We start from the raw sequence: 25,514 nt of genomic DNA, 5'->3' as shown, positions 1-25,514 counted from the left end.
CTCCTGGGACTTCCCTGGCAGTCCAGTGGTTAGGACTCTGCGCTTTCACTGCCAAGGGTCTGGGTTCGATCCCTGGTCGGGGAACTAAGATCCCACGAGCCACTCGGCACAGCCAAAGAACAAAACAAAACAAACAAACAAACAAAAAACCAAAATAACAAGCCTCCTCCTTTTTCTGTATCCTAACAACCTTTTATCTATAATATTTCTGGAAAAGTTTTACTTTAAAAAAATCATTCACAGCAAGACCAAAAAAAAAAGTTTCTGTGGACATTGACAAAATGTCACAACAGCTAATTAGTTAATACTGGTCAATTAAAAACATAACCAAAACATCTGCCCAGGCATCATTTTTTACAGTGAAGAAGCAGGGGGGCTTCCTCTATCTCACCTGCACCGCCACACACACACAGTATGCCACAGGTCCATCACAGAAACGCTGACATTTACGTAAGATGAACTGGACACAACGCAAATTTATAATACCCGTGAAAACAATATCATTACAAAATAACTAAGAGACATCATACAGCATGCCAAATCAATGTACCCATGACACCACAGAGATTATGGGACGAGTTTTCCAACGAGCACCTTTAAAAACCCAGCCATTTCTGATATTTATATACTCTCCTAACTCCTCATAAGAATTTTTCTTCCCACTCTTACATTAGAAATTGCCCTTTAAGCTACTGAACCCTTTATGGGAGGCTCTTTTCCAGTTCTTCATCTTTCACTGTCATGAAAAAGGCATCTTTTTAAAATAAAGCAGGCCCCATTAACTTTGCAGAATGCACTATTTAAAAAAAAAATCACCTTTTGTTTCTCTAAAAAATTAACTGACTCTGGAGAGAACTTTCTTAAGGTCACTGGTCTAAACTGAACTCTTAGAGAGCCTCTAGGAATATCATGTACTGGCAGCAAAGGTCCCATGGGGAAAACTTCAGGAAGTGGGATTTCAATTCAACTGAAGGAGGAGCTTTTAAAACACCAGAGCTTTCCAATAATGGAACAGCTGCCTCCAGAGTGGTGAGCTTCCCATTACTGGGAATGGTCAAGGACAGCTGGATACAGAGGCAGAATGAGGTAAATGAAAATGCTCTGGAGTCAGTCAAACCTTTTACTGATTCAGCCACTTTCTATGTGATCATGGACATGTTCAACTAACTTCTAAGCTTCCGTTTTGTCATCTGTAAAATGGAAGCTAGCTCATCTTGAGGGCTGTGAGAATCAGGACCAGAGTAGCGACATGCCTAGCACAGAGCGCTTGTAAGTTTTATTACTATGAATACCTGGCAGGAAAGCTCCACTAACATCCCTTTCAACCCTATGACATTACCACAGTTTATCTTAAGATGGCGTAAAATATACAGACCAAAAAACTCAAGTGCTCAAACTTACTGGGAATTAATTTTATAATTAAGGGCAGTTACTGACTTGAGGCTATGATTTCCCGCTAGGTGCATTTTCTCTCCACCCTCCATGGTGTCTCATCCTTTTTTCCTCCCCTCACTTAAGACTAAACATTAAACTTGCCCTTCTGTCCTCAATAGTAACAATCACAAAGCTCTGAAACAGGTGGATGATGAAAAGATTCCTAAACTGGGAGATGGGAGACCTGGGTTTGGTCTCTGGTTCTGCCATTAACTCCCTATGTTCTCTTAGGCAACTCTCATCTTTGCGCTGGTTTGACAGACTAAAGTACTACTCATAGATATTACCTCACTTGATTTTCACAACCTCCTGGAAGGTATCAGAACTGCCCTTAACTAATAAATGAGGAAATTTATGGCCCCAAAGGTGGAGTGACTGTCCCAGGGTCCCACAGGAAGGAGCAGGTGCAACATCTTTCCCAGCCCCCACCCTCCAAAACCAAAACCAAACCAAACCTATACTCCCAGGTCTTACTAAAGATACAACATTCTCGATTAAACATGATGAATGCATTTTCCTCTCCTCCCTCAGGACCCGGCCTAATCAAGAGAGAAAGCAAGACACTTGTTGCCCTTGGCTTCATCTTCCCTCTCTTTTCTTATCAAGTATAGCCAGCAGTTTCAGAGTACAGAGGCTCTGAACTTACCTAAATGAACTTACATACTTATATTTTGAATATTCAAGAAGCTAGTAACACTGATTGCTTCCAGAGAATGCTGGAGGGCTGAGGAATAGGCGTGAGGGCCCCTTTATGAATTTAAAACCGTGTGAATATCAGTTCTACGTAAATCCGCCTTCAGTTTTAAGCTGAATTTTTAAAAGCTTTGAAAGAATACAAATAGTGTTTCTAAAATAAGGGCTCTGCAACCCCACTTGTTGCTGGGTGACCCTGGGCAAATCGCTTCCCCGATCTCAAGCCCAGTTTCCTCACTTATAAAAGGTAACCACGAACCGGTAACCCTACAAGGGTTTTTACGAGGAATAAACAGGATAATGCACTTAAAACGTTTAGCACAGTACCCGCACACTGTAAGCCTACAAGAAATGCCGGTTATCACTATTCAGCATTAACCTTGTTATCTTTCTTGCAAGCAGCAGTCCACATACACACCTGTTTCCATGGCATACCCACAATTATGGCGCAGTCCCTCACATTAGTACAGCGCTTTGTACTTCATAAACCACCTCTCCACACTTCATCATCTTTCAAACTCATGGCAGCCCTGGGACATCACTGTTAACTCATTTCGCAGCTAAGGAAACTGAGGCACTAGGAGGCAGTCACTCCGAGACTCAATTCTCCCATCTCTAAAATCAACTCCAGATCCCTTCAACCCGTTCGTCGCTCCCGGGTCCCCTGCTCCCGGAGCCGTGTTCCGCGCGGCACTGACCTGAGCGAGCGCCCCGGGGCCCGGGACCTCGCGCCGGGCTCACACCGACTAGGCGCGCTCGGGCCGCCAGAGCCTCCCAGCGGCCGGGTCCGCTCCGCAGCCATGGCGCCTGCAGGGAGAGAAAGACAAACAGCCCGAGGCGCGGCGGGTCAGCAGAGGCGCGGGCGCCAGGCAACCCCCTCCCCGACCCGGCCCCGCCTCACATACAGACCTGGACCTGCGGCCGCCGCTCTCGGTCCGCAGCCTCACAGGGGAGCGGCTTCCGGTGCTGCCTGCGTCATCTCCGCGCGTCCCTCCACCCGCGGCGCCCAGCGGACGCGGCTGCACTTCCGGCCCCGCCTTAAAGGGGAAGTGGGAGAGTTGAGGAGCGTAGAGGGAGGCGGAGCATGCGTAGGTCCGCTTAAACCTGTGACGCATGGACCAAGGCTTGCTTCCAGGCCCCGCAGGTTTATGTCCGTCATCCAATCTGATCTTGCACCGACTGTGCGGCACTTTTTCTTATTATGCTCACTTTACGGAGGAGAGAGGGAGAATTTAAGAGACGTGTCCAAAGTCAAACAACGCGTAGACATAACATTTATATAGACAGTAAGACACCCGTATGTCCAGTTAGTGGTAGAGCACATCTAGGGTACTTGAAACATGGGAAATAAAAAGTTGATTCTTTGTGGTGGAAACTAAGTATGGAGTCCAGAAAGTCAGGTCTCAAGAGAGCAGATTTGATTTGGTAGGCAACAGGAAGCCTCTGTGAACTTCGAAGCCAGAGAGTGACTGATGACATTACAAGAAAATTTAGGAAGACATGGGTACACAGATTGGATAAGCTTTATGAAAGAAAAGTCAGTGCTAAGGTAATCAAGAAAACCAGGCACCCCTATCTATTTGCAGCAAATGGTCTCAACCCCAGGATGGTAGGAGTTTTATGAATGAAACTGAAAATTCCACATGGAGCTGCCCCAGAGACAACATTGTTTCAACCTCTCATGGACAAAGAAACCAAATTGTCTAAGTTTAAGCCTAGAGGCTATCCAGGAGCAAAATTTATGGCTCATTAAAAAATGAAAAGAAAATTGCAAAATAGAATTTGTATTTAATTAAATCCAACACCTGTGTAATCATTCAATTTAGTATATGTAAAAATTCCCTCTCATTTGAATTTTTTTTAGGATATATATTCCCACTTCGTAAAAATCTCCAAGATTGCACAATGATTGTTGAGAAAACATAGCCAACTTTAAAATGTAATGAATTATTCCTAGCCAAATAACTACAAAAACTGCTATGAATCGCAGGTAGGAAGATCAACACGCAAAAAGAAAAACATGAAATATGGCCTGGCGTAGGGACAGAATGTTCAGTACAACTGCTTATGTGACAGGAACATAAAAATATGCTGGATGTTTTCTTTCTTTCCTTCCTTCCTTCCTTCCTTCTTTCATAAACCTGCTGCTCAAATGGTATTTGGAGTAATTCCTACACATTGACGCAATAGGAAAATTGCAAACATCAAATGCTTAGTTTCTCTGATTCAGGCTAAAATGGACTACACGTTGTTTTCCATTTTGAGATAAAGTTGCCTGGGAAAGGTAGATGGATGACATATAATTTATTTAGGAATGTTCTTCCATGGCCTATACTAGGAATTCAAAATCCTTCTTGATGAGACATACACCAAACCACACCATAAGTTTCTTTGGGTAGAAAAAAAATGCACCCACTAGGGATGACAAGTTTTCCTTGATATTTAACACATTTGTTGCGTGTGCAGGTACCAGGGAGCAGCAACTACTCCAACTGTTTAGTTTCTTGAGATGCACTCCTTCTGTGATGATGCTATTAAGAGATGATATGCGTGAACTAACTGTTCTTTCAACTCCCACACATACTTCACCAGGCACTTCACCAGGGTCATTTTCAAGAGGTAAATAAGGTTGAAAGCATTTGAAGAGGTTTGCTTTCTAGTCTTTGTTCTGGATTCACTCTAGCTGTAACATGATCAGCACTTGCTGTCCTATGGAGCCAGCAGGTATTCTGGGACAAAAGCTCAGGTTGATTGACAAGAAACCTTATCCTTAAAGTCTCAGGCACAAGGTACTGTACCTCAATTGCTGTTAGACTGAGTGATCCTGAGATACATTTGGGCATACTTTGGCATCTGGACTCCATAATTTCCAAAGCCCTGAAATCGTTCACAGACAACATGCAGGCAAGTTTCTTATAATCTTTGAAGTATTTTATATCTATTAAAATAAGCTTTTAGTAGGCTGAAGTTTCTTCTGTGCGTAAATCATCAGAACTGAGAAAATGGAAAGGAGTTCAGATTATAATTGTGAGAGTTTGTTTTGCTCTGTTGGTTTTTCCTATTCAATAGACACGGGAAAGTAAAAGATGGAACTCAGGATTCTCTAATGGTTAAGAGTGAGCTCTGAAATCTGACAGATTTCAGTTCAAATCATGGCCCTACCTCACCCTCTTATTCACTGAGTGATCTTGGGCAAATTCCTATACTGCCTGTACGCTCAGCTTCAGTTTGAAGATAACATATCTGAAAGGGGTATTACCAGGGCTGAATGAGTTAAGGCATGTAAAGTGCTTAGCACAGTGCCTTGCCCCCAGCAAGCGCTCAGGAAGAGGTGTCATTAGGGGAGTCTTTGTTGATTGAAGCTCCAATGAATAGAGATTTAATTCCTCCAATGTCCCCTGGCTCTGTTATATTGCAATACTACATTGTATATGCTCTTCCAAATGGAAAGTTTCCATCTCCTTTGATGAGATGGAGTAAGCTTGGCACAGGTATGTCCTAGATCTCTGAAGAGGTGCTATACAGGTAGCAGGAATCTGCCCATATTGATAGACGCATGAGATGGATTAGGGGACATTGTCAAAACAATGTCAGAATTTATTATTAAATTGAAAAGTCATACTAGAAGAATGTAAATGTTTGATAGGAGCCATTGTTCAGTAGCCAACAAAAGCTACCACTCCATTGAAAAACAGCCCTTGACCTTTGTAGTTAGAGAAGAAACTGATCCAAGTGCTTCAATTCCAGAAAGAACATCATATATTTTCCTGTAGGCTTTTAGCACAATGGCACTTGTTACTTTATATCCATGTGTTTATGTCTGATTTCTCTTTGCTTCCCCAGTGTCTAACACAGTGCCTCATATATAGTAAGTAGGCTTTCCTCCAAGCAAGAAAACAACCAACATTTTATTCATGATGCCTGCTGTCCAGGGGGCCATGATATAGTGGGAGAGACAAACAACAGAACTAAATAATAAACACTTAAAACAGTGTAGCGCTAAGTGCTGTGAGAGGTACATATAGTGTTCAGTGGGGACAAAAACAGAAATGGAGATGGAGCTTGAATGAATGTGTGTTCTTTTATTTAGGTGACATTCTGCAGACTTCGGACTCACCAGTGGTGTTTCATTCTGTTTAACGTTATTCTATTTCATGCCTTGCTTTTTGGGGCTGATTTTGTGGAAGAATATTTTCTGCATGCTTTGCCTTATGTAGATATGAAAGTTCTTGAAATTAAGGATAAGGCAAGAAAATTGAACATGGAGCCCCTAAGAAGTAATCTTTCCAAATACTATATCCTGAGCCAGTCGGAGGTGTGTAAAGGGAAGAACATATTTTTGCTCTCTCTTATCTTCAGTAGCCCAGGAAATGGAACAAGGCGGGACCTCATCAGGAAAACCTGGGGTAACGTGACCAGTGTCCGAGGGCATCCCATTCTCACACTGTTTGCTTTGGGAATGCCTGTTTTGGTGACTGCCCAGCAAGAGATAGACAAAGAGTCCCAAAAGAATAATGATATAATTGAAGGAATCTTCTTGGACAGTGCTGAGAACCAAACTCTGAAGATTATCACCATGACGCAGTGGGCTGTGACTTTCTGCCCTAACGCCCAGTTCATTCTCAAGGTTGATGAAGAGATGTTTGTCAATCTACCAAGCTTGGTAGACTACCTCCTCAATCTGAAAGAACACCTTGAAGATATCTATGTAGGAAGAGTTATCCATCAGGATACACCCAACAGAGACCCTAATAGCCAAGAATTTGTCCCTTTCAGTGAGTACCCAGAAAAGTACTACCCAGATTACTGCAGTGGTGAGGCCTTTGTTATGTCCCAAGATGTGGCTCGGATGATGTACGTAGTTTTCAAAGAAGTCCCCATTATGGTGCCTGCTGATGTGTTTGTAGGAATTTGTGCTAAATCCATTGGCCTAATACCCATACACAGTTCAAGGTTTTCTGGGAAAAGCCATATCAGATACAACAGATGTTGCTTTAAGTTCATTTTCACATCCTCAGAAACTACAGATGCTGAAATGCCCCTGGCATGGAAGGAAATTAACAGTGGGAAAGAATGTACGCTGTTTGAAACCTACTATGGGCTCATTTCCTGCAAACTTCTGACATACCTTGACAGCTTTAAACTTTTTCACATGGGTACCATAAAAAATAATGTCATGTATTATGGTGATTAGGATTTCTTTGTTTTTCTTAAAAGTGTGTTCTTTAAAAATTACCTCTTACCTTGTTACAGAAAGTGTCCCTCCTTCCTTGTGTTTTATGTAGTTTCTCTGAATCTTTAATTGTACTCAGCAAGTTGCAGTGTTCTTAGTGCTCTGATGTACTACATTGAATTGAGATCTCATTTTAAGAAATTTAAGTTGGTGTAGCATGATTCTTTTCAAAATAATACCTTTTGTCTAGAAAAGAGAGAACATTCAATTTAATTATAACCAAGAGTCTTGTTTCTCTTTACAATTAATGGATTTCTAAAAATCACATTCTATGGAACTGTCATGACTCAGTGATAGCAGCTGTGACTGATTTTTGAGAATTCTCAGAATTAAAGGAAAACACTAAATAAGGAATTTAACAAAATGTTCATCTTGTCTGTAAGAGGAGACATTTTAGTAATCTGGGTGGTGGAATTACACTTAAAAGTTTTAGCTACCTAGTATATATTAACTTAAATCTCACTAGTGTAAAGACTTGGATCTCTAATTTTTTGTGAAACAATTTTCATCAAGTCCTAATTAGGCAGTATTTTACAAACGGGATGCAACAAATACACATTTCATGTTATGTATACACTCTATTAGTTTCCTAAAGATGCCTAACAGAGTACAACAAACTAGGTGGCTTAAAACAACAGAAATTTAGTGGTATTAGCAGTAGGAAAATGGCCCATATGGAAAGATGGAAAAAGGGGACTCACGGATACCAGAGATGGCGGAACAGAGCTGACTAATCTGGGGACAAGAAAATTCCAGTCACTTGAGAATCATTTTGTAACAGAGCAGGGCTGGTTTATCAACATCACCACCATGGCTTGAAAGAAACCTATCTCTCCATTCTGAACCATCACACTCTGATAACATATTCATGTAGAAACCTCTGGATTGGTGATCGCTTTGCTGTTTAGAGAGCAGAGCACTGGAAAACAGGTGGGAACATTTTTTGAAAATGAAAAGCAAGTGCATCCTTTGTTAATCAGTAAGATGGTATTCTGGTTTAGGCATAGTGACCCCTCCATTCTGACTCTAGTTATTAGGAGTCAGTTTCCCTCTCTCTGATCAACTCAATATTGACCTGATGGATCTCAGAAATTAAAAGCAAAGCTCTCAACAACGATGACCCACCAATAAATAAAATAACAGTTTGGGGACCTTTCTGGTTTAGCATGTTATCACTCCTCCCCACCCAAAACCACAACACAGTAAGATGCCTTGATAAACAGCAAAAAAAAGTATCAAGGAACACTAGAACCATTTTTTAAAGATTTATTATCTATTTTTCAAAGGAATAATAGTAACAAAAAAGCAAAAGAGACCTTATTAAAAGTATTTATTCTTAGTATAGGGAACATAATTTTAAGATTGCATATTACTTGTTTTTCAAAGAACATTTATATCCAAGACTTTGAAAGTGGAATCAGAAGGGAAAAAAAGACCAAAAAAATAAGGGAGTGGGTGGATAGAAAGAATTCAGAAACAATTTGGTTCCATTTTAGTTAAAGTGGATTTTCAAATAAGATGGTGAGTAAGTCCATGAAAATTTTCTCGGAGAAGAACAAAACTTCCATCTTCTTGCAAAGATTAAGGCAGTCAAAGGAATCTGAGAAACATCTGGTTCAATTACGATCAGGTTTGCCTGCTTTCCTGGCTTTACATTGAATTTCAATGTAGAAACACAACAAATGTTGGTGATAAAATTACATTAGACACTCCGTGATAATTCTGGTGGGAGGGAAGTCTCTGTTTTGTAAAATACAGATGGAGTCAAATGCCTCAGGAGAAATTTTGGTCAATAAATGGTCTAGACTCTAGAAGAAATCACTCTGCTCCTTCCACTGCTGTTGTGGAAATAGGTTTCACATAGTATGGACCTTCGCTCAGGTAAGTTCTGAGCCTCAAATAATTTGGGTTCCCAAAGATTTCTGCAATTGTCTTAGAATTGGCAAGTGCTTTCACCAGTTCATATTTGGCATCCTTTGAAGCTCTGTCATGCTCTACGGACCGGTCCATCACATATTCTACAAAACCTGGACTGTTAAACATAAGTTTCTGAGCCCAGGGTTGGTTTGCAATGGCCTGAAATAGAAGGGGAAAAGAACACAATTCCTCTGAGCCTTAAGTTAAGTTTGTTAATGGGATGGCACAAACCTTAGAAAGAAATTTGGCAACATGAACCTTAAAAATGTTACATTTTGCCCAAGTAAATTCCCTGCTGAAACTCTAACTTAAGAAAATCATCAAAATATTTAAAAAATCTGTAAACAAAGATGCTCATCACACTGTGAAAGGTACACTATAAATCCCTAATAGTGGGAAGATGAGTTAGTAAATTACGGTATATAGCAATAATAAATTAAATAAACATTAAGAATAAAGTTTATAAAGGATAGGTAAATCTGTTATATGAAAAAAGTAGATCCAAATTATACATATGGCATAATTACAACAGTGGAAAAATCAAGACAAAGACTTGAGAAGAAAAGACTACCCTAAAGAAACTCTCATACATGTGCATAAGAGGATATTTTCGAGAATGTTCATTGTAGCATCATTTGTAATAGATGCTATCTAAATTTTCATTTACTGGAGAATGACACACTGTGGCTATACAATGAAATACTAATGATTTTCTAATTGCCTCTTTAAATATAGATAAATCTTAAAAACATAACATTAGGGAGAAAAAGGAAATTGCAGAATGATATGAAGAGCACGATACCATTTGCAAAGTTTAAGAATATTTAAAATACTGTAATTTAAGTATATATGCATAGATGGTAAAAGTATAAAATCACACGTGCACTTGTAAACCCTGAATTCATGACAGTGATTACATTCAGAGAGGGAGGAAGGGGAATTGGATTGGGCAGAGGTAGCAAGGTATGACTGTATGTTTGAAATATTACATCAATAAATAGATAAATACTAATACCAATACTAAAAGGAAACACCTTAAAGTCATACCAAACAGGTATGACTCTATGTGCTTTAAAAACTTTCTACTTCTCAACCTTTTCCAAATTTAAAAATAATGAATAAGCAACGTTTATAAAAAATATTTTTAAAAACCTCACTACTATATTTTAATGAAGAACAAGGCACAATCAAGTTTACAGCCTATGTCTTCCTCTCAAAATGTGTTCTGCAGACCATCAGCTTTAGCATCACCTGTGAACTTGTTAGAAATTCAGGATCTCGGGCTCTATTCCAGAACCAATGAATGAGAATCTACATTTTAACAAGACATTACAGTTTGAGAAACATCAGCCTACGTAACAATAGTTGAGGATGGGTGGGTTGAAATAAAAACAGCTGCCCAAACCAGTAAATCAAAAATTATCTCTACAGCTATGGCTAAGTGGAGCATAAGGTAGAAGAGTGGGAAAAAAATAAATAATGAGAATACCAGTGCAGGAGCCAAAATGACCACCACAGTGACTACTGACAAGGGTGAAACAGTCTAAAAACAACATTCTTGAAGTTGACAGGTATCCTGTATCCTTCAAGACGCAGATCCTGTATCACATCCTGCAGGAAGCCTTCCCACTTTTTTTTTTTTTAATTTTCTTTATTTTTGGCTGCATTGGGTCTTTGTTGCTGCGCGCGGGCTTTCTCTAGTTGCGGCGAGCGGGGGCTACTCTTCGTTGTGGTGCGCAGGCTTCTCACTGTGGTGGCTTCTCTTGTTGCGGAGCATGGGCTCTAGGCGCGTGGGCTTCAGTAGTCGAAGCACGCGGCTCAGCAGTTGTGGCTCGCGGGCTCTAGAGCGCAGGCTCAGTAGTTGTGGTGCACGGGTTTAGTTGCTCCGTGGCATGTGGGATCTTCCTGGACCAGGGCTCGAAGCCGTGTCCCCTGCATTGGCAGGCTGATTCTTAACCACTGCGCCACCAGGGAAGTCCAGCCTTCCCTCTCTTGTCGCCCCCACTCTCCTTGTTCCCTCCCTCTCTAGGCCAAGCATGCTGCCTGAGATCCCATTATTAAGATTACTAAAGTGATGACTACATTTCCATGAGTCCAGGGAACCACAGCAAGTGCTGAAGCTACAAAGTTAAATCAGATATGGCTCCTATTTTCAATAAACTCTGTTGAATAGGTCAATAAATAAACATTTTCAACAAAGTGTAATAAACAGAACACAGAGGTATGATCCTTACCAAAACTATAATTATACAATTAACTTTATAATTATATTTACTGCTTGGGTCCTTCAATAGACGATGAGCTACATGAAAGGAAGGTCTTTGTATCTTTTGTTCACTATTATATGCCCAGAACCTAGCAAAGAAAAGAAACTCGACAAATATTTGCTGAATAAATGAATAAATGCAAAGTAGGAAAGTCAGCACTGCTTAACTCAACCTTGTGGGTTTGGGCAAAGCTTGCTGAAGAGACACCTGAGTTAGTCCTTGAAGAATAAATAAGAGGTTAACAAGCAAAGTCAGGGAAGAGTGTTGAATGTAGAGCGTACATGAGGGTCCAGAGATATGAAGCAAGCAGTCTGCTATCACTAGAGCTGCCAGTGCCAGAAGCGAATGGCAGGAAATAAGGCTGAGGAAGACCAGGGCTAAGGTAGTAAGGGCTTGCTTGATGGCAGATAAGGAATGAGGAGTTAATTCTGTGATCCCACAGCACCCTCGAACATTTTGCCACAGCACCTAATACCTTTTACTGAAACCATCTGTTTACATATTTGTCTCCCTAATTAGTCTACGCTAATAGTAGAGGGCAGAAACTTCCTATGCACTTGTGCATCCCCAGGGCATGGCAGAGAGACTGGCTCATTTTAAGTACACATGTGTTGAACTGGCAGAGTCCCAGAAGGCATGGAAAAGAAGGGAAGCCTACCGTGAACACTTTTAAGGCAGCACAGTGTAGTTCAAGGAAGGGTTGATTACTGATGCCACGGAAGAGCTCCAGCGGGTCCCGAGATAAAGAAGAAAACCAGGATTCTGTCATCCTCAGGAGGTCATCAGTCTGCTGATCAGGCTACAAGACAGAAAAGGAAAACCTCAAGACATTAGGAAGTCAGGAAACCTGGGTTCTGATCATACCCTGTCATTAACTAGCTGTGTGAGCTCTGCCAAGTCTGGAGCATTCTTCCCCAACTCAGCCCAGACTTCCCCAGTTTTGTCTTGTTTCTTTTCTGATGGGGTTGATTAAGCAATCTCTAGGGTCCTATCCAGTTCTAATACTCTATGATTCCACTTTAACTTTTTTTTTTTTTTTAAATTTTATTTATTTATTTTTGGCTGTGTTGGGTCTTCATTTCTGTGCGAGGGCTTTCTCTAGTTGCGGCAAGTGGGGACCACTCTTCATCGCGGTGCGCGGGCCTCTCACCATCGCGGCCTCTCTTGTTGCGGAGCACAGGCTCCAGACGCGCAGGCTCAGTAATTGTGGCTCACGGGCCCAGTTGCTCCGTGGCATGTGGGATCTTCCCAGACAAGGGCTTGAACCCGTGTCCCCTGCATTGGCAGGCAGATTCTCAACCACTGCGCCACCAGGGAAGCCCCACTTTAACTTTTAAAATGTCACTAGTCATATAATGAGGGTTATCTTCTTTCACTAAGAGTGAGAAAGATGGCATTTATTTGGTCAACATTTACAGTAAGTTAACTAGTATTATACAGATTTATTCTCCCCCAGATATACCACTGTTCTTCATTAATTTCCCAATCTACTTACTGGTAAATAAAAAAGAGATGAAATTGCATCCAAACACCTAATTTTGAGCTCTGTTGAGGCATTCTTTGCTTGATATCCTATTCTCATCAGCAAGCGTTCAAAGCGAGTTCCTTTGAAGAATAACAAGATATTTTTTATTGGGGTAAAATACACATAACATAAAATTTATCATTTTAACCATTTTTAAGCATACAGCTCAGTACATTCACACTGTTGTGCAACCAGCACCACCATCCATCTCCAGAACTTTTTCATCATCTCAAACTGAAACTCTGTACTCATTAATCAACAACTCTCCTTTCCAACCCCCCGTCCCCTGGTAACCACTATTCTATTTTCTGTCTCTGTGAATTTGACTATTCTAGGTACCATGTATAAGTGGAATCATACAATATTTGTCTTTTTGTGTTTGACTTATTTCACTTAGCATTATATCTTCAAGGTTCCCCCATGATGTAGCATGTGTCAGAATTATATTCCTTTTTAAGACTGAATAATATGCCTTTGAATGTATATACCACATTTTGTTTATCCATTCATTCATCAATGAACACTTGGGTTGTTTCTACCCTTTTTGGTTATTGTGAATAATGTTGTTAATGAACACAGATGTACAAATATCTATTTAAGCCCCTACTTTCTTTTGAGTATATACCTAGAAGCGGAATTGCTGGATCATATGGTAATTCTATGTTTAATTTTTTGAGGAACCACCATGTTTCCACAGCAGCTGTACCATTTTACATTCCCACCAGATATGCACAAGGGTTCCAATTTCTCACATCCTGTCAACACTTGTTCTTTTCTTTTTTTTTAAAAAAAATAATAGCCATCCTAGTGGGTGTTAAGTGAACAATGAGATTTTTAAAAGTATGCTTTCATATACTATGACTGCCACCAACCTAAACCAATATAAAAATAAACATGTAGTCAGAAACCAAGTGATAGGCCTAAAACACATTCATATGCAATACAGCATATATAAGTTAAAGTGTAGAGCTCTGGAATCAAAGGACCTGGATTTGAGTAGCAGCTGCCCCAGTCTGAATGATCTTAGAAAATTTTCTTAACTTCTCTGAGTGTCACCTACCTTATCTGTAAAATGAGCATGACAATAGTATGTTCTTTGCATGATTGTAAAAGGATCATATGTCGTAGGTACAAGCAGTTAGAAAAGTACACATAACATGGATACTAGCTGTGGTACACAACAGCATATATAATTTTCAACATACATTTCACAAGGGTTTTAACAGTGCTGTACATTTTTTTGTGTGTAGAATTCATAGTATTTGCAAGATACTCATGGATGTGCCATGAAAGTATCACTCTTAACATAAAATCTTGTAACATATTTTTGTTTTCCTTCCTTGACATATAAATATAAAACAAATGTGTCTTTTCATTAAATATTCACAACAACTCTGAGAAGTAGCTGTTATACTCTTTTTATATATAAGGAAAGTGAGGCCTAGAGTAGTGAAGTGAGTAAGTGAAGCTCAATAAGCTAAGTTAGTGTTAGAACTGGGACATGAATCCAGGTCTTTCTGACTCCAGACTATGGCCTTTGTACTATGACTACTATTTAAGAAAGATGTAGAGGGGAAAGAGTGCTTGGTCCAGCCAAGTTAAAAAAAAATTCCGTAATAATTATGAAACTTTTTAGGGATTAGTCCAAGGTCATGGTAAAAAGATTGCCACCTGTAAAAGCAGTTTCTACTATGCAGTTAACATACAAGCAAATGAACTTACATGATGAATTCTTGTCACCCCCCCCCCCAAAAAAAGAGATATCCTTAAGGAACGCCAAAACAAGTCATACCAACCTGTTTTCTGTAAAACTTGTTTTCCTTCAACATTGGATCCTAGAATTCCAATCGTGTCCACTGCTACACCAATCATGGTGGGGTCTTGACTTTCTGTCATTTCAAAGACTTTTTCCACAAAGACAGGATAACGCTCACAGATCTGCTGAGGACTATCCATGATAGCCAGGTTTCCAAAAAACTTCACAAATCCTAAAGATATTTACAAGAATATATTTTAATAGAAAAAGAAGATAGCATAAATTGTGGGCCCTAGGTTTTCATGGGACAGTAATAAACTTCAGGCCAGAAAGAGGAGAAAGGTTACAGTACTGTGTTGCCTGGAAATCAGACAGACCATAAGGAGATACTGCAGGACCTGTGATGTGTGGTCCTGACGGAATAGAAATCCTAGGGTGTCAACGGAGCTGGGTCCGAATACTGAAGCATTGTCATATGCAAGAGGGAGAACAAAGAACAAGGACCAACAGATACAAATTATAGGAAGGCAAGTTTGGAGTCATTATCAGGAAGAAATTTTTAAACAGAGATGTTCATCGATGAAATGAGCGAGGCTATCTAAAATTAATTTCCAATTTCTGGAAGTGCTCAAGAAAAACTAATCAACCATGTCCTAGAACAGAATGGCTAGAATAATTCTATATTAGATAAAGATTCCAACTCAAGATTTGATGAATCGGTGAAATATACTGTAAGTATCATTACTAGTAGTTTTATTATGATTCTTTTGGCTAAGGTTCAAGGGAAACAGCCTAATGCTCTAAACAGCAATATTTCCAGAAAATTAGAATCAACAGTGCATGGCTCCCAGAGCAATAGATTCCACCTCATTAAGGGGCTATGGGTATCATCTTAAGGGAATCAGCTCTAAAGAAAACAATCCCTGGACTCCCCTGTCAGAGATAACTCTGAAACAAAACATACACTGTCATTTCCACAAGTGTCAGTATTTCTTACCTGGCAAATAGAAGCTAGAGAAAGCATCTGAATCTGCCCCAACAATTATATTAGAAATCTGGTCAATTACTCCTTCTTGAGCGAGGTACTGTCGTCCATGATGAGTATATGCCAGTGATGTCACCATTTCTATACAGGTGGCTCTGAAATGCCAAGATTTTGCATATGATTAGTATAGTTTATGAACTGTTTTCATATAGGTTATTTTATTTAATTCTTCCCACCAAGTGTGAAAGGTGACTGATCCTGGCTCTACTTTTCAGATCAAGACACAAGGACGAGAAAATTATAACATGTCCAGAATCCCATTGTTTTTACAAGGCAGTTAAGACTTAAATCATGACCTTCTGACTTGAGGCCCATTATTGTTTCCATTATAACACAACTACCTCCTCAAAGAGTTTTTAAACCTTTGTTTTATTTTGAAATGTCAAACATGAATATTTTCTCACAAAATTATAATGCCTTTACCACATATTTAAAAAATAATTCTTTGGCATCATCTAAAGCCTAACCATGACCAAATTTCCTCAATTAACTAAAAAAAGTATTTTTACAGTTGATCCTAAGGTATTTTAATTGACTATTTGCAAGGTTTTTTCCTATGTCACAAAGTCTGATACTAAGTTAAAGAAATTTAACAAAATAATTTCCTTATTAGGAAGGCTTTGAAACAATGTAACTCAAATGCTCTGAAACAGTATGACTGAGGACTGGTTTATGCATGTGAGTTCAACAAATTTCAATCACATTTAAAGAACACAGGACAATCAGAAAATCATTTAAGATAAGGAAAACAAAGTCCTGTGTACACAAAGGTAACTACAGTGCTCTTATAACAGCAAAATACTTGAACCAAGTATTCAACAGTGGGGATGTGTTAGTAAATTGTGGAATATCCAAGGAAACACTTGGCAGATATTCAAGGGGACTTAAGGAGTAGGTGCTGGGAGTAAAGAGACTGGAATTAACATTTCTTTGAGAGCCTATATTGGCCATTGTATTGGTCTCTATGGTCAATTCACTTAATCCTCATATTATCTTCTTTACAGAATTGTCATTGTTCCATTTAGGAGATAAGGAAACTCAGGTGCAGAAAGGTTACAATAATTTGTCTAAGGTCAAACACCTACTAAGTAGTAGAGATGCATGTAAGCCCAATTCTCACTCATTTTCAAAAGTCCATGTTCCTTCTATCATGCCGTAGTGCTATTATTTAACAACATCAAAAAATGTGCATGTTGGGAATTCCCTGGCAGTCTAGTGGTTAAGAGTCGGCGCTTTCACTGCCGAGGGCCTGGGTTCAATCCCTGGTTGGGGAACTACGTTCCCATAAACCACACGGCATGGCCAAAAAAAAAAGAAAAAAATTATATACATATACGTATATATATATATATATATATATATATATATATATATATAATATATATATATATATAAAATGTGCATGTTAACACGTTAAGTAATACAAAATGATAGTTACCATGTGATTGGCAACTTTTAAACAGCACACATGCCTAAGGACAGGGAACACTGTTATTCAAAAGTAGCTGAATTGTCATGCTAAGTTCCAGTACGTTGTCACCATGTAAGTTGAGCAATTTTCAAAAAGCCCCTTCTTCAGGAGATAATCGGTCATGAGACTGCAACCTGAGCATAGGCTCCACTAGGGGAGATCACACTTAGTTCCGAGGTTGTCTCCTGGCCCGCCAAGAAAGGACATTTTGCTTTAAGAACTCTCTCCGTCAACATACCTGACTAGCACATCCTCCCCGGTCAGTTCTCGGAGGAGCTGCGTTACCAATCCACTGGTGGTACAGTAGTTTAAAGATTCTGGTGACACAGAAGAAATCTCCACAATTAGCTGAAAGAAAACAGAAAAAGCAGAAAGGTCAAAATAGCCCACAACTTGTTAGATGGCATTTTAAGTTAAATGCAGGACTAGGAAGTATATTACGTACTATTATATACTAGTATAAATTCTATACTTAATATAATTGAATTTTTAAAAATCCATTATTTGTCTCCACAAGCAGGAAAACTTCATTGAACACACAAGAAATTACTCCGGCACAGAAACACTCACCCAGATATACCTGGGTATATCTGCCCTTTTTTAAAAAGAAACCATCAATCAGGACAAAAGCCCCTATCAGCAACAACAAAGAGATTGTAAAAATCATTCATTCATTCATTCTATCAGTCGGCCATTCACTTACTCGTTCAACAAGTATGTTCTGAGGGCTTACTAAGAGATCTAGGACACCGAGTGTTTTAAGCAGAGGAATGACAGAATCAGATTTCGGTTTTTAAAAGATCATTCTGACTACATGCGGCGATAGACTAATGGTGACAAAAATGGGAGCAGACCAGTTTGGATGCAGATACAGTAGTCCAGGTGAGAGATACTGGGAGCTTAGACTAGGGTGGTGGTGGCTATAGCAAAGCAGAGAAATGCAGGCGTTTACGTAAAACTGACACAATGTGATGACTGAGTGGATACATGGCAGGGAGGACACGGCCTCACACAGAATGAGCTGGAGGTCCAACAGCCAGCCACGTGGACTGGGAGACGGGGCCAGTTTGTTGCTGCTGTTTTGATTAGGGGCATGAGGTGGATGGAGAAGATCAGGAGTTTGGTTTGAACATGAGCATAAGGGGCCTAGCTTGCCTTCACAAACTCCAACAATTAAAGGTTCAATAGAGGCTAAGGAGCCAGGAGACCAAAAAGAAACAGCTACACAAGCAGAAGGAAAATCAAGATTGCATAATATTAACAATGGAAAGTAAGACATTGTTCTGAAGAGGGAATTAGACTGTAGACGGTTCTGTTTTGAATATACAATCTATTAATTGCATGGCCTTGGGTCAATGACTCCATCAACAGCGAGATTAATGATAATGAAGTATCAGGTTTACTGCGAGAACTGAAGAGAATACATATGAGAGGATTTAGCACACTGCTCAGTACAAAGCTTCTTCTTACTACCACTACTACACTAATTTTTTCAAAGTCTAATTTCAAAGGTATCTCCTCTATTATAGTACTCAGAGTGCAGTGTAAATATTTTTTTATATGACTGTCTCACACACTAGGCTGGGAGTTCATCCCTACATCCCGAGCACCTGGTATATATATGGCCTAACATAGACTATATACTCAATAAATACATGTTAAATGAGCCATCTCGCCTTCTGATGTAAGCCTTGATGCATTCTGAATTATAGGCACCAGAAAGTATGCTTTCAGTCTTACCTCATACACCCTGTATCGAACAATGTCATTTGTTTCCATTACACTTTTCAAATCATCCAGCAGATTACTTTCAAATAAAGCCTCCAGTCCAGCCTGGGTCAGTGATATTCTTGACAGGGATTTAATGGCCTTATAAGGAAAGAAAATATCTCTTAAGTCATAAAAATACCAAACTGTACTTTCTACTTCACATAAGATTTATGTGAAAATTAGTGTATGGAACGCAGCTTACCCAAGGAGCATTCACTACATTTTAGCTATAATTACTTATAACTGGAAAAAATACACAGTATTCCCAACAGAAAATAGAAAAAGCTTCTTATCAAGCAACCCAATGTAAGCTCTATGATGGTTAATTTAGAAATGTGCATTCTAGAAAATAAAAGGGGTTTACTAGTTTTATTTTGACACCACTTATTTATTTCATACCATCGATATGAGGCTGCAAATTCAATTACGCAAATCATTCATTCTAAACTTCCACCTCTCAATCCAGAAGGCCTTTCTCTGTCTTTTAGGACATTAATGTCTCTGCATGTTTAGGCTGATGATTGTAGCTGACTCACCGCTTTAGCTACAGATAGATTCTCTCCACCAATACAATAAACGATTTGTTTTAGTAATTCAGCATTATTTAGAATCTCAGTAACAGCATCAGAATTTTCAACAATTCTTCCAACCTGAAAGGAAAAAAACAATCAGAAATACTCTTCCAAGGTAGGGCAACATGGAAACACATGATGGTCAAATTTCCTTAGTGTGCAGTTATTTTAGGAGTTACTGACTACAGCTATGAGTCATTAAAAAATTCCAAATGACCCAAATTCATTAAAGCCAAACACACAGATGGTATAGTCACATCTTTGAAAAGAAAGAAAAAACAAAACAGGTGAGTTAAGACTTGAGACACCTCAGTGAGTGAAAACAATACAAATCTTAGTTCTACCAACTTTCAGTTCTTGATCTTGACCAAATTAAATAACTTTTTTTGAGCCTAATTTCTTGTCTGTAAAATGGGAATACAATACTTAACTGCAGGATAGTAATAAAGATTAAATGAAACTAAATAGGTAAAGCACCTCCTACAGAGTTTTGCACATAAATGGTCAATGGATAAATCGATCCTTTCTCCTTTTCTTGAATAAATACTTTAGAGAAGGAAAGAAAAAACAGTATTTGAACATCTAGTGGATAACTAACTGCTCAGCTTCTATCCCTTCAAGATAATCCTCGGCAGAAGCTCTTCACCCAAACACTAGCATGTTTGGTTACCAGGGTGGTAAGAGTTACTGTCTTAATTTGTTGGTATAGTGACCTTTATAATAGTACTTCACTCATGCCACTATAGTAAGACTTACCATGGCAATCTTTCTCTCTAGACTAGGGGATCCTTGGAGGAAAGAAACAGGCTTTATTTATCTTGGTAGCTCTAACAGCATATGGTACAATGCCTGAAAAAAAGGAACTCAGTATTTGATGACTAACTGATTCAGAAGGTACTCAGTGGAACTTCTCACTTTAGCTTGTAGCTGCCGGTTATAATTAGCTACGCATACTAGAATAGACTAGATACTCCCTACAGAGAGAGCACGTGTTTTCTTCACCTCTCTGTCTCTGGCTCCCAGCATAGACCCTGGCCCAGGGCAGGTGGTCACTAAATGTTGATTCCCTTATTATGTGCTAGTAAAATTTCATACCTGGGACAGAGTGAGGATTTTTACAGAATCATTGGGGTGAGTCAGTCCCCTCTGCAGGTCAACCCTGAGGTTCCGGGCCACGTGAACTGGCTCCAAAGCTTGCAGCAATCTCTCCAGGATGGATACACACAAAGTAGTCTGTTCCCTAAAAGAGACACCACAGATCTCATCAATTCATGTCCTACCAGGTAGGAAGCAACAACCTAATATCTGACACCTAGCTTAACGAGGCTCTCCTCCACACAGACTTCCCTTTGAAACACCAGCTTCTACTAGTTTATTCAAATTTACCTAGTACCAGGCTTCCCTGGTGGTGCAGTAGTTAAGAATCTGCCTGCCAATGCAGGGGACACGGGTTCAAGCCCTAGTTGGGGAAGATCCCATGTGCCGCGGAGCAACTAAGCCCATGAGCCACAACTACCGAGCCTGCGTTCTAGAGCCTGCGTGCCACAATTACTGAGCCTGCGTGCTACAACTACTGAAGCCCACACGCCTAGAGCCCATGCTCCACAACGACAGAAGCCACCACAATGAGAAGCTCACACACTGCAACGAATGGTAGCTCCCACTTGCTGCAACTAAAGAAAGCCCGCGTGCAGCAACAAAGACCCAACACAGCCAAAGAAAGAAAGAAAGAAAGAAAATAAAGAAATAGAGAAAAATAAATTTTTTAAAGAATGTCTTCAAAGTTCATCCATGTTGTAGCATGTGTCAGAATTCTCTTCCTTTTTAAGGCTGAATAATATTCCATTGTGTATATGTGTATATCATATTTTGTTTATCCATTCATCCATTGATGGACACTTGGGTTGCCTCAATGTTTTTGTTTGTTTTAGCCATTCTAGTAGGTGTGTAGTAGAATCTCAATGTGATTTTCATTTACATTTCCCTAATGACTAATGATGTTGAGTATCTTTTCATTTGCTGATTTGTTATCCACACATCTTGTTCAAATATTTTGCCCATTTTAAAACTGGGTTCTTCTTACTGTGTTTTGAGAGTTCTTTATATATTCTGAATACAAGTCCTTTATCAGATATATTCTTTGCAAAGACTTTTCTCCATTTGTGACTCGTTTTTTCATTCTCTTAACTGTGACCTCTGAAGAGCAGAATGTTTAATTTTGATGAAGTCCAATTTATGAATTTGTTCTCCTATGGATCATTCTTTTGGTGTCACATTAAAGAAATCTTTGTTTAAGCCAAGGTCACAAAATTTTTTTTGTATGTTTTCTTCTAGAAGTTTTATAGTTTTAGGTTTCATATTTAAGCTTATAATCCACTCTCATACACTTCTGGTAGGAATGTAAAATGATATAATCACTTTGGAAAACAGTTTGGCAGTTTCTTCAAAGTTAAACATACACCTACCATATGATCCAGCCATTCCACTCCTAGGTATTTACTCAAAGAGAAAAGAAAAAAAATGTGTCTATGTAAAGACTTGCACACAAATATTCATAGCAGTGTTACTGTAATATACCCACACGGAGATAACTCAAATGTCCATCAACAGGTGGTTCATAAACAAACTGTGATTCATCTATACAATGGAGTACTACTCAGAAATAAAAAGGAATGAAGTATTCATTCACACCACATGGATAAATTTTAAAATAATTATGCTGAGTGAAAGAAAGCAAACAAAAGAGTACATGCTAAAAAAAAAAAAAAAAAAAAAAGAGTACATGCTGTATGACACCACTTATATGAAACTACTGAAAAAAAAAAAAAGGCAAACTCATCTATAGAGACATCTTTGCTACCTTGATTGTAGTGATGGTTTCATGAGTATATACATGTCAAAACTTGTCAAACTGTATATTTTATTATGTGCAGTTTATTTTAGGTAAATTATATCTCAATAAAGCTTTTTTTTTTTTAAAGCAATGGTAGGTTAAACTGTATATTGCACAGATTTAAGGTCACATGCGGCCCTTCGGTACCAAGAAGCCAAAGAATTAATAATGTACAATCAGTCTTGCTTGCCTTCCATGTTGTAAAGCAGTAATCTTAGGACTTTCTCTCATAAAAACTCCGGTCAAGATTCTAGGTTTCTGGACTTCCCTGGTGGTGCAGTGGTTAAGAATCTGCCTGCCAATGCAGAGGACATGGGTTCGAGCCCTGGTCCGGGAAGATCCCACATGCCGCGGAGCAACTAAGCCCGCGAGCCACAACTACTGAGCCCACATGCCGCAACTACTGAAGCCCGCGCGCCTAGAGCCCATGCTCTGCAACAAGAGAAGCCACCACAATGAGAAGCCCACACACCGCAACTAAGAGTAGTCTCCGCTCGCCGCAATTAGAGAGAAAGCCTGCACACAGCAACGAAGACCCAATGCAGCCAAAAATAAATAAATAAATTTATTAAAAAAAAAAAAGATTCTAGGTTTACATATATTAGAAAAGATCTCGAACCAATATATAGTGCAGGAAAACAGCAATATATCTAGAGACTGCCAATCCACTATCCAGAGAATTATTCCCACAAATTGCAATTGGTATCTACAATGTACTAAGTTCTGAATTACCTTGTCTTTAAATTTCCATTAAAATTGTTTCCTAGAGCGCTGCTCCTTCATTCAGCAAACCACCACCCCACAGACCTTATTCTTCAAACTCCCCTTCATTTCAGTTCCTACTGCATCTCTGGTGTTAACTTATAGATCACTGAAAGTCTCTCCATCTATAATATGAAGTGGTTGGACTAGGTGGGCTCTCTAAAATTTATGAGTTTAATCTTTTATTTGGCATATACTGTATTATGTGCTGTACCCTAAGAGGGATGCAGAGATGAATTCTTCAAAGAATTTACAAACTAGACAGAAACACATATGGAATTACAACATAAGGCAATAGTGTCAAGTATTATTAAGAGAAGTAATGATAATGTCCTTCAGGAGATCTAAGGCCAGTCACTTGCAACTGGAGTGACCAAGAAAGACTTTTTGGAGGGGGTGGCGCTTCACCTGGGCCCTAAAAGATGGACAGATTTGGAGGGGAAGGCATTTCAGTTAGAAGGACTGGCATGAACAAAGTTAGGAAAGTGCCAAGTCATGCTCAAGGCAAAGTAGTGCCACTTGGTAGCTGGAGCAGATGAAATATGTGTAGAGTGGAAAAAGATGAGGCTGGAAAAGTAGGATGGAAATATATTGTAAAGGTCCAAGTGCCAGACTAACAAGTCATGATTTTACACTGGAGGCAATGCGAAACCATGGCAAAGATGTGAGTCAAATATCCTGAGAAGTTCCCTGTGGTTGCAACGTGGGAAGGACACACTAGAAAAGGAAACTCAGAGGTAATGAGAAGTCAGACTAATGCAACAGACCTAGCGAGAGGGAGAAAATGAGGGCCTGAATTAACATGGACAAATAGAGATTTCACAGGCAGACCTGAATAATGTTAATTAACAGAATTAATGAAGGGAGAACACATAAGAAAAAGGGAGGATTCTTAAACGGTCAGAGCCAAGAAAGCCCTCTGAAATCATCCAGTGTTGATTCAGTGATTCATTATCTTTTCAAGAAGAAAAGTCACTTTTAAATTTCTGGATCACAAACATTTAAACAGTCTTTTAAGTTATCAGATGATCAAATACAAAGTGTTTTTAAATCAAATACTACAGATGTACATAAAAGGAAAAGGAAAAGTTGCCATCCTACCATTCTAAGTCCCACTACCATATTAATAGTTTCTGATGTATCTTTCAGATATTCCAAAAGCTACACTGGCCTGTGTTCAAGTGGGTGTGGGGGGTGGTAATCCTTTTTAAAAATTACGCCTAACGGAATTATAAACTCCTACAATTTTCTTCTTTCATTCAGCAACATATATTAGAGATCCTTCTATGTCCACATATATAGATCTACCTCAATTTTCCTAAGAGCTGCATAGTATTACAGTCATGTGTCATAATTTAAGAATCCCCTTTTAATAGATATTCAGGTGGTTCCTAGTTCTTTTGTTTTGTTTTGTTTTTTTGCTGCCTCCTTCTGTTATGAATATTCCTGTATATACAGTACATTTTGTGTGTAAGTATACCTGCATGTTAAATTTCTGTGACAGGAATTACTGTATCAAAGGTATGTGAATTTAAAATATCGATGGATGCTTCCAAATTGCCAGGATAGGACCCCTTCTTAAGAGGTAGGAAAAAGTCAAGAACTTGGATACGTGATTGTGGAGTCCTCCCCGTAGGTGGGCAACCTTGCTTTCCTCCTCCTATTTCAAGGATGAAGGCAGTGAGGCCAGGAGACGGCCACCTCAGAGCCTGGGCTTGAACCCCATCTCTAGACTCTCAGCCCAGGATCCTTCCCTCTCTGAAATTTCAGCGATAGTCAACCTTCACTGAGACTGGGAAAAGCCTCCCCCGTCACCACCACCCCCATCCCCGTCTCCATACTTGGGGGTGTCGCTCTCCCCCGCTCAAGCTGCAGGGTCATCTCACCGATGGTGCTCGTTGAGCAGGGAGAAAAGCGGGCCAAGGCGCAGTTCCGCCGCTTGCTCGCGGAGCTCGCTGAGAGGCACCGACTGCAGCACCGACTGTAGAGCGCGCAGCTCCTCCAGCGGCGCTTCCAGCCGAGACACCTCCCTCAGCAGCGACACCGCCTGGGCCGCCATGATGCCCCCTCCCGCCGGGGCTCGCCAGTCAGCCCGCCCGGCTCCCGGCTCCCGGCGCGCTTTTCCAAGCCTCGCGAGATCTGCCCGGCGCAGACTCCTTTCCCCGAGTTTTGGCTG

General features: G+C 39.8%; 3 protein-coding genes across 10 annotated transcripts in view; 1 reads left to right on the top strand and 2 right to left on the bottom strand.

Moving 5' to 3' along the window:
• FBXW2 (F-box and WD repeat domain containing 2) overlaps window positions 1-3,258 on the bottom strand; it is a 31,640-nt gene extending 28,382 nt beyond the window's left edge. Inside the window, exons 1-2 of one of the 5 annotated variants that reach the window (XM_082468525.1) lie at window positions 3,033-3,258; window positions 2,826-2,934 (exon numbers count right to left, since the gene is read on the bottom strand). In XM_082468525.1, the coding sequence (XP_082324651.1) occupies window positions 2,826-2,934; window positions 3,033-3,242 (319 nt within the window). In that variant the 5' untranslated portion in view covers window positions 3,243-3,258. The other 4 variants (XM_082468523.1, XM_082468521.1, XM_082468522.1 and 1 more) reach the window with 4 other exon arrangements.
• On the top strand, window positions 3,249-8,123 carry B3GALT9 (beta-1,3-galactosyltransferase 9). The gene has a single exon (XM_082468533.1). The coding sequence runs from the start codon at window positions 6,347-6,349 to the stop codon at window positions 7,319-7,321; it is 975 nt and encodes a 324-aa protein (XP_082324659.1). The 5' UTR covers window positions 3,249-6,346; the 3' UTR covers window positions 7,322-8,123.
• Window positions 8,124-8,249: 126 nt separating this feature from the next.
• PSMD5 (proteasome 26S subunit, non-ATPase 5) lies at window positions 8,250-25,478 on the bottom strand. Of its 4 annotated transcripts, none has more exons than XM_082468528.1 (10): window positions 25,225-25,478; window positions 20,779-20,923; window positions 19,648-19,761; window positions 19,082-19,210; window positions 17,580-17,689; window positions 15,823-15,965; window positions 14,866-15,057; window positions 13,040-13,149; window positions 12,203-12,343; window positions 8,250-8,279 (listed from the first exon to the last, which is right to left on the bottom strand). In XM_082468528.1, exons 1-10 carry the CDS (start codon window positions 25,395-25,397, stop codon window positions 8,265-8,267), a joined length of 1,272 nt encoding a protein of 423 aa, XP_082324654.1. In that variant the 5' UTR covers window positions 25,398-25,478; the 3' UTR covers window positions 8,250-8,264. The 4 variants fall into 4 exon arrangements, with proteins under 4 accessions (XP_082324654.1, XP_082324652.1, XP_082324655.1 ...); XM_082468526.1 differs by lacking the exon at window positions 8,250-8,279 and adding an exon at window positions 8,613-9,436; XM_082468529.1 differs by lacking the exon at window positions 8,250-8,279 and adding an exon at window positions 8,613-9,436 and having other exon boundaries at window positions 25,180-25,420.
• Window positions 25,479-25,514: the final 36 nt, after the last annotated feature.

The sequence above is a fragment of the Balaenoptera physalus genome (genome assembly GCF_965194825.1).
Source record: "Balaenoptera physalus genome assembly, chromosome: 7".
Lineage (NCBI taxonomy): Eukaryota > Metazoa > Chordata > Mammalia > Artiodactyla > Balaenopteridae > Balaenoptera > Balaenoptera physalus.
Note: the sequence above shows the minus strand (reverse complement) of the source record. Positions and strands in the feature narration are given on the sequence as shown.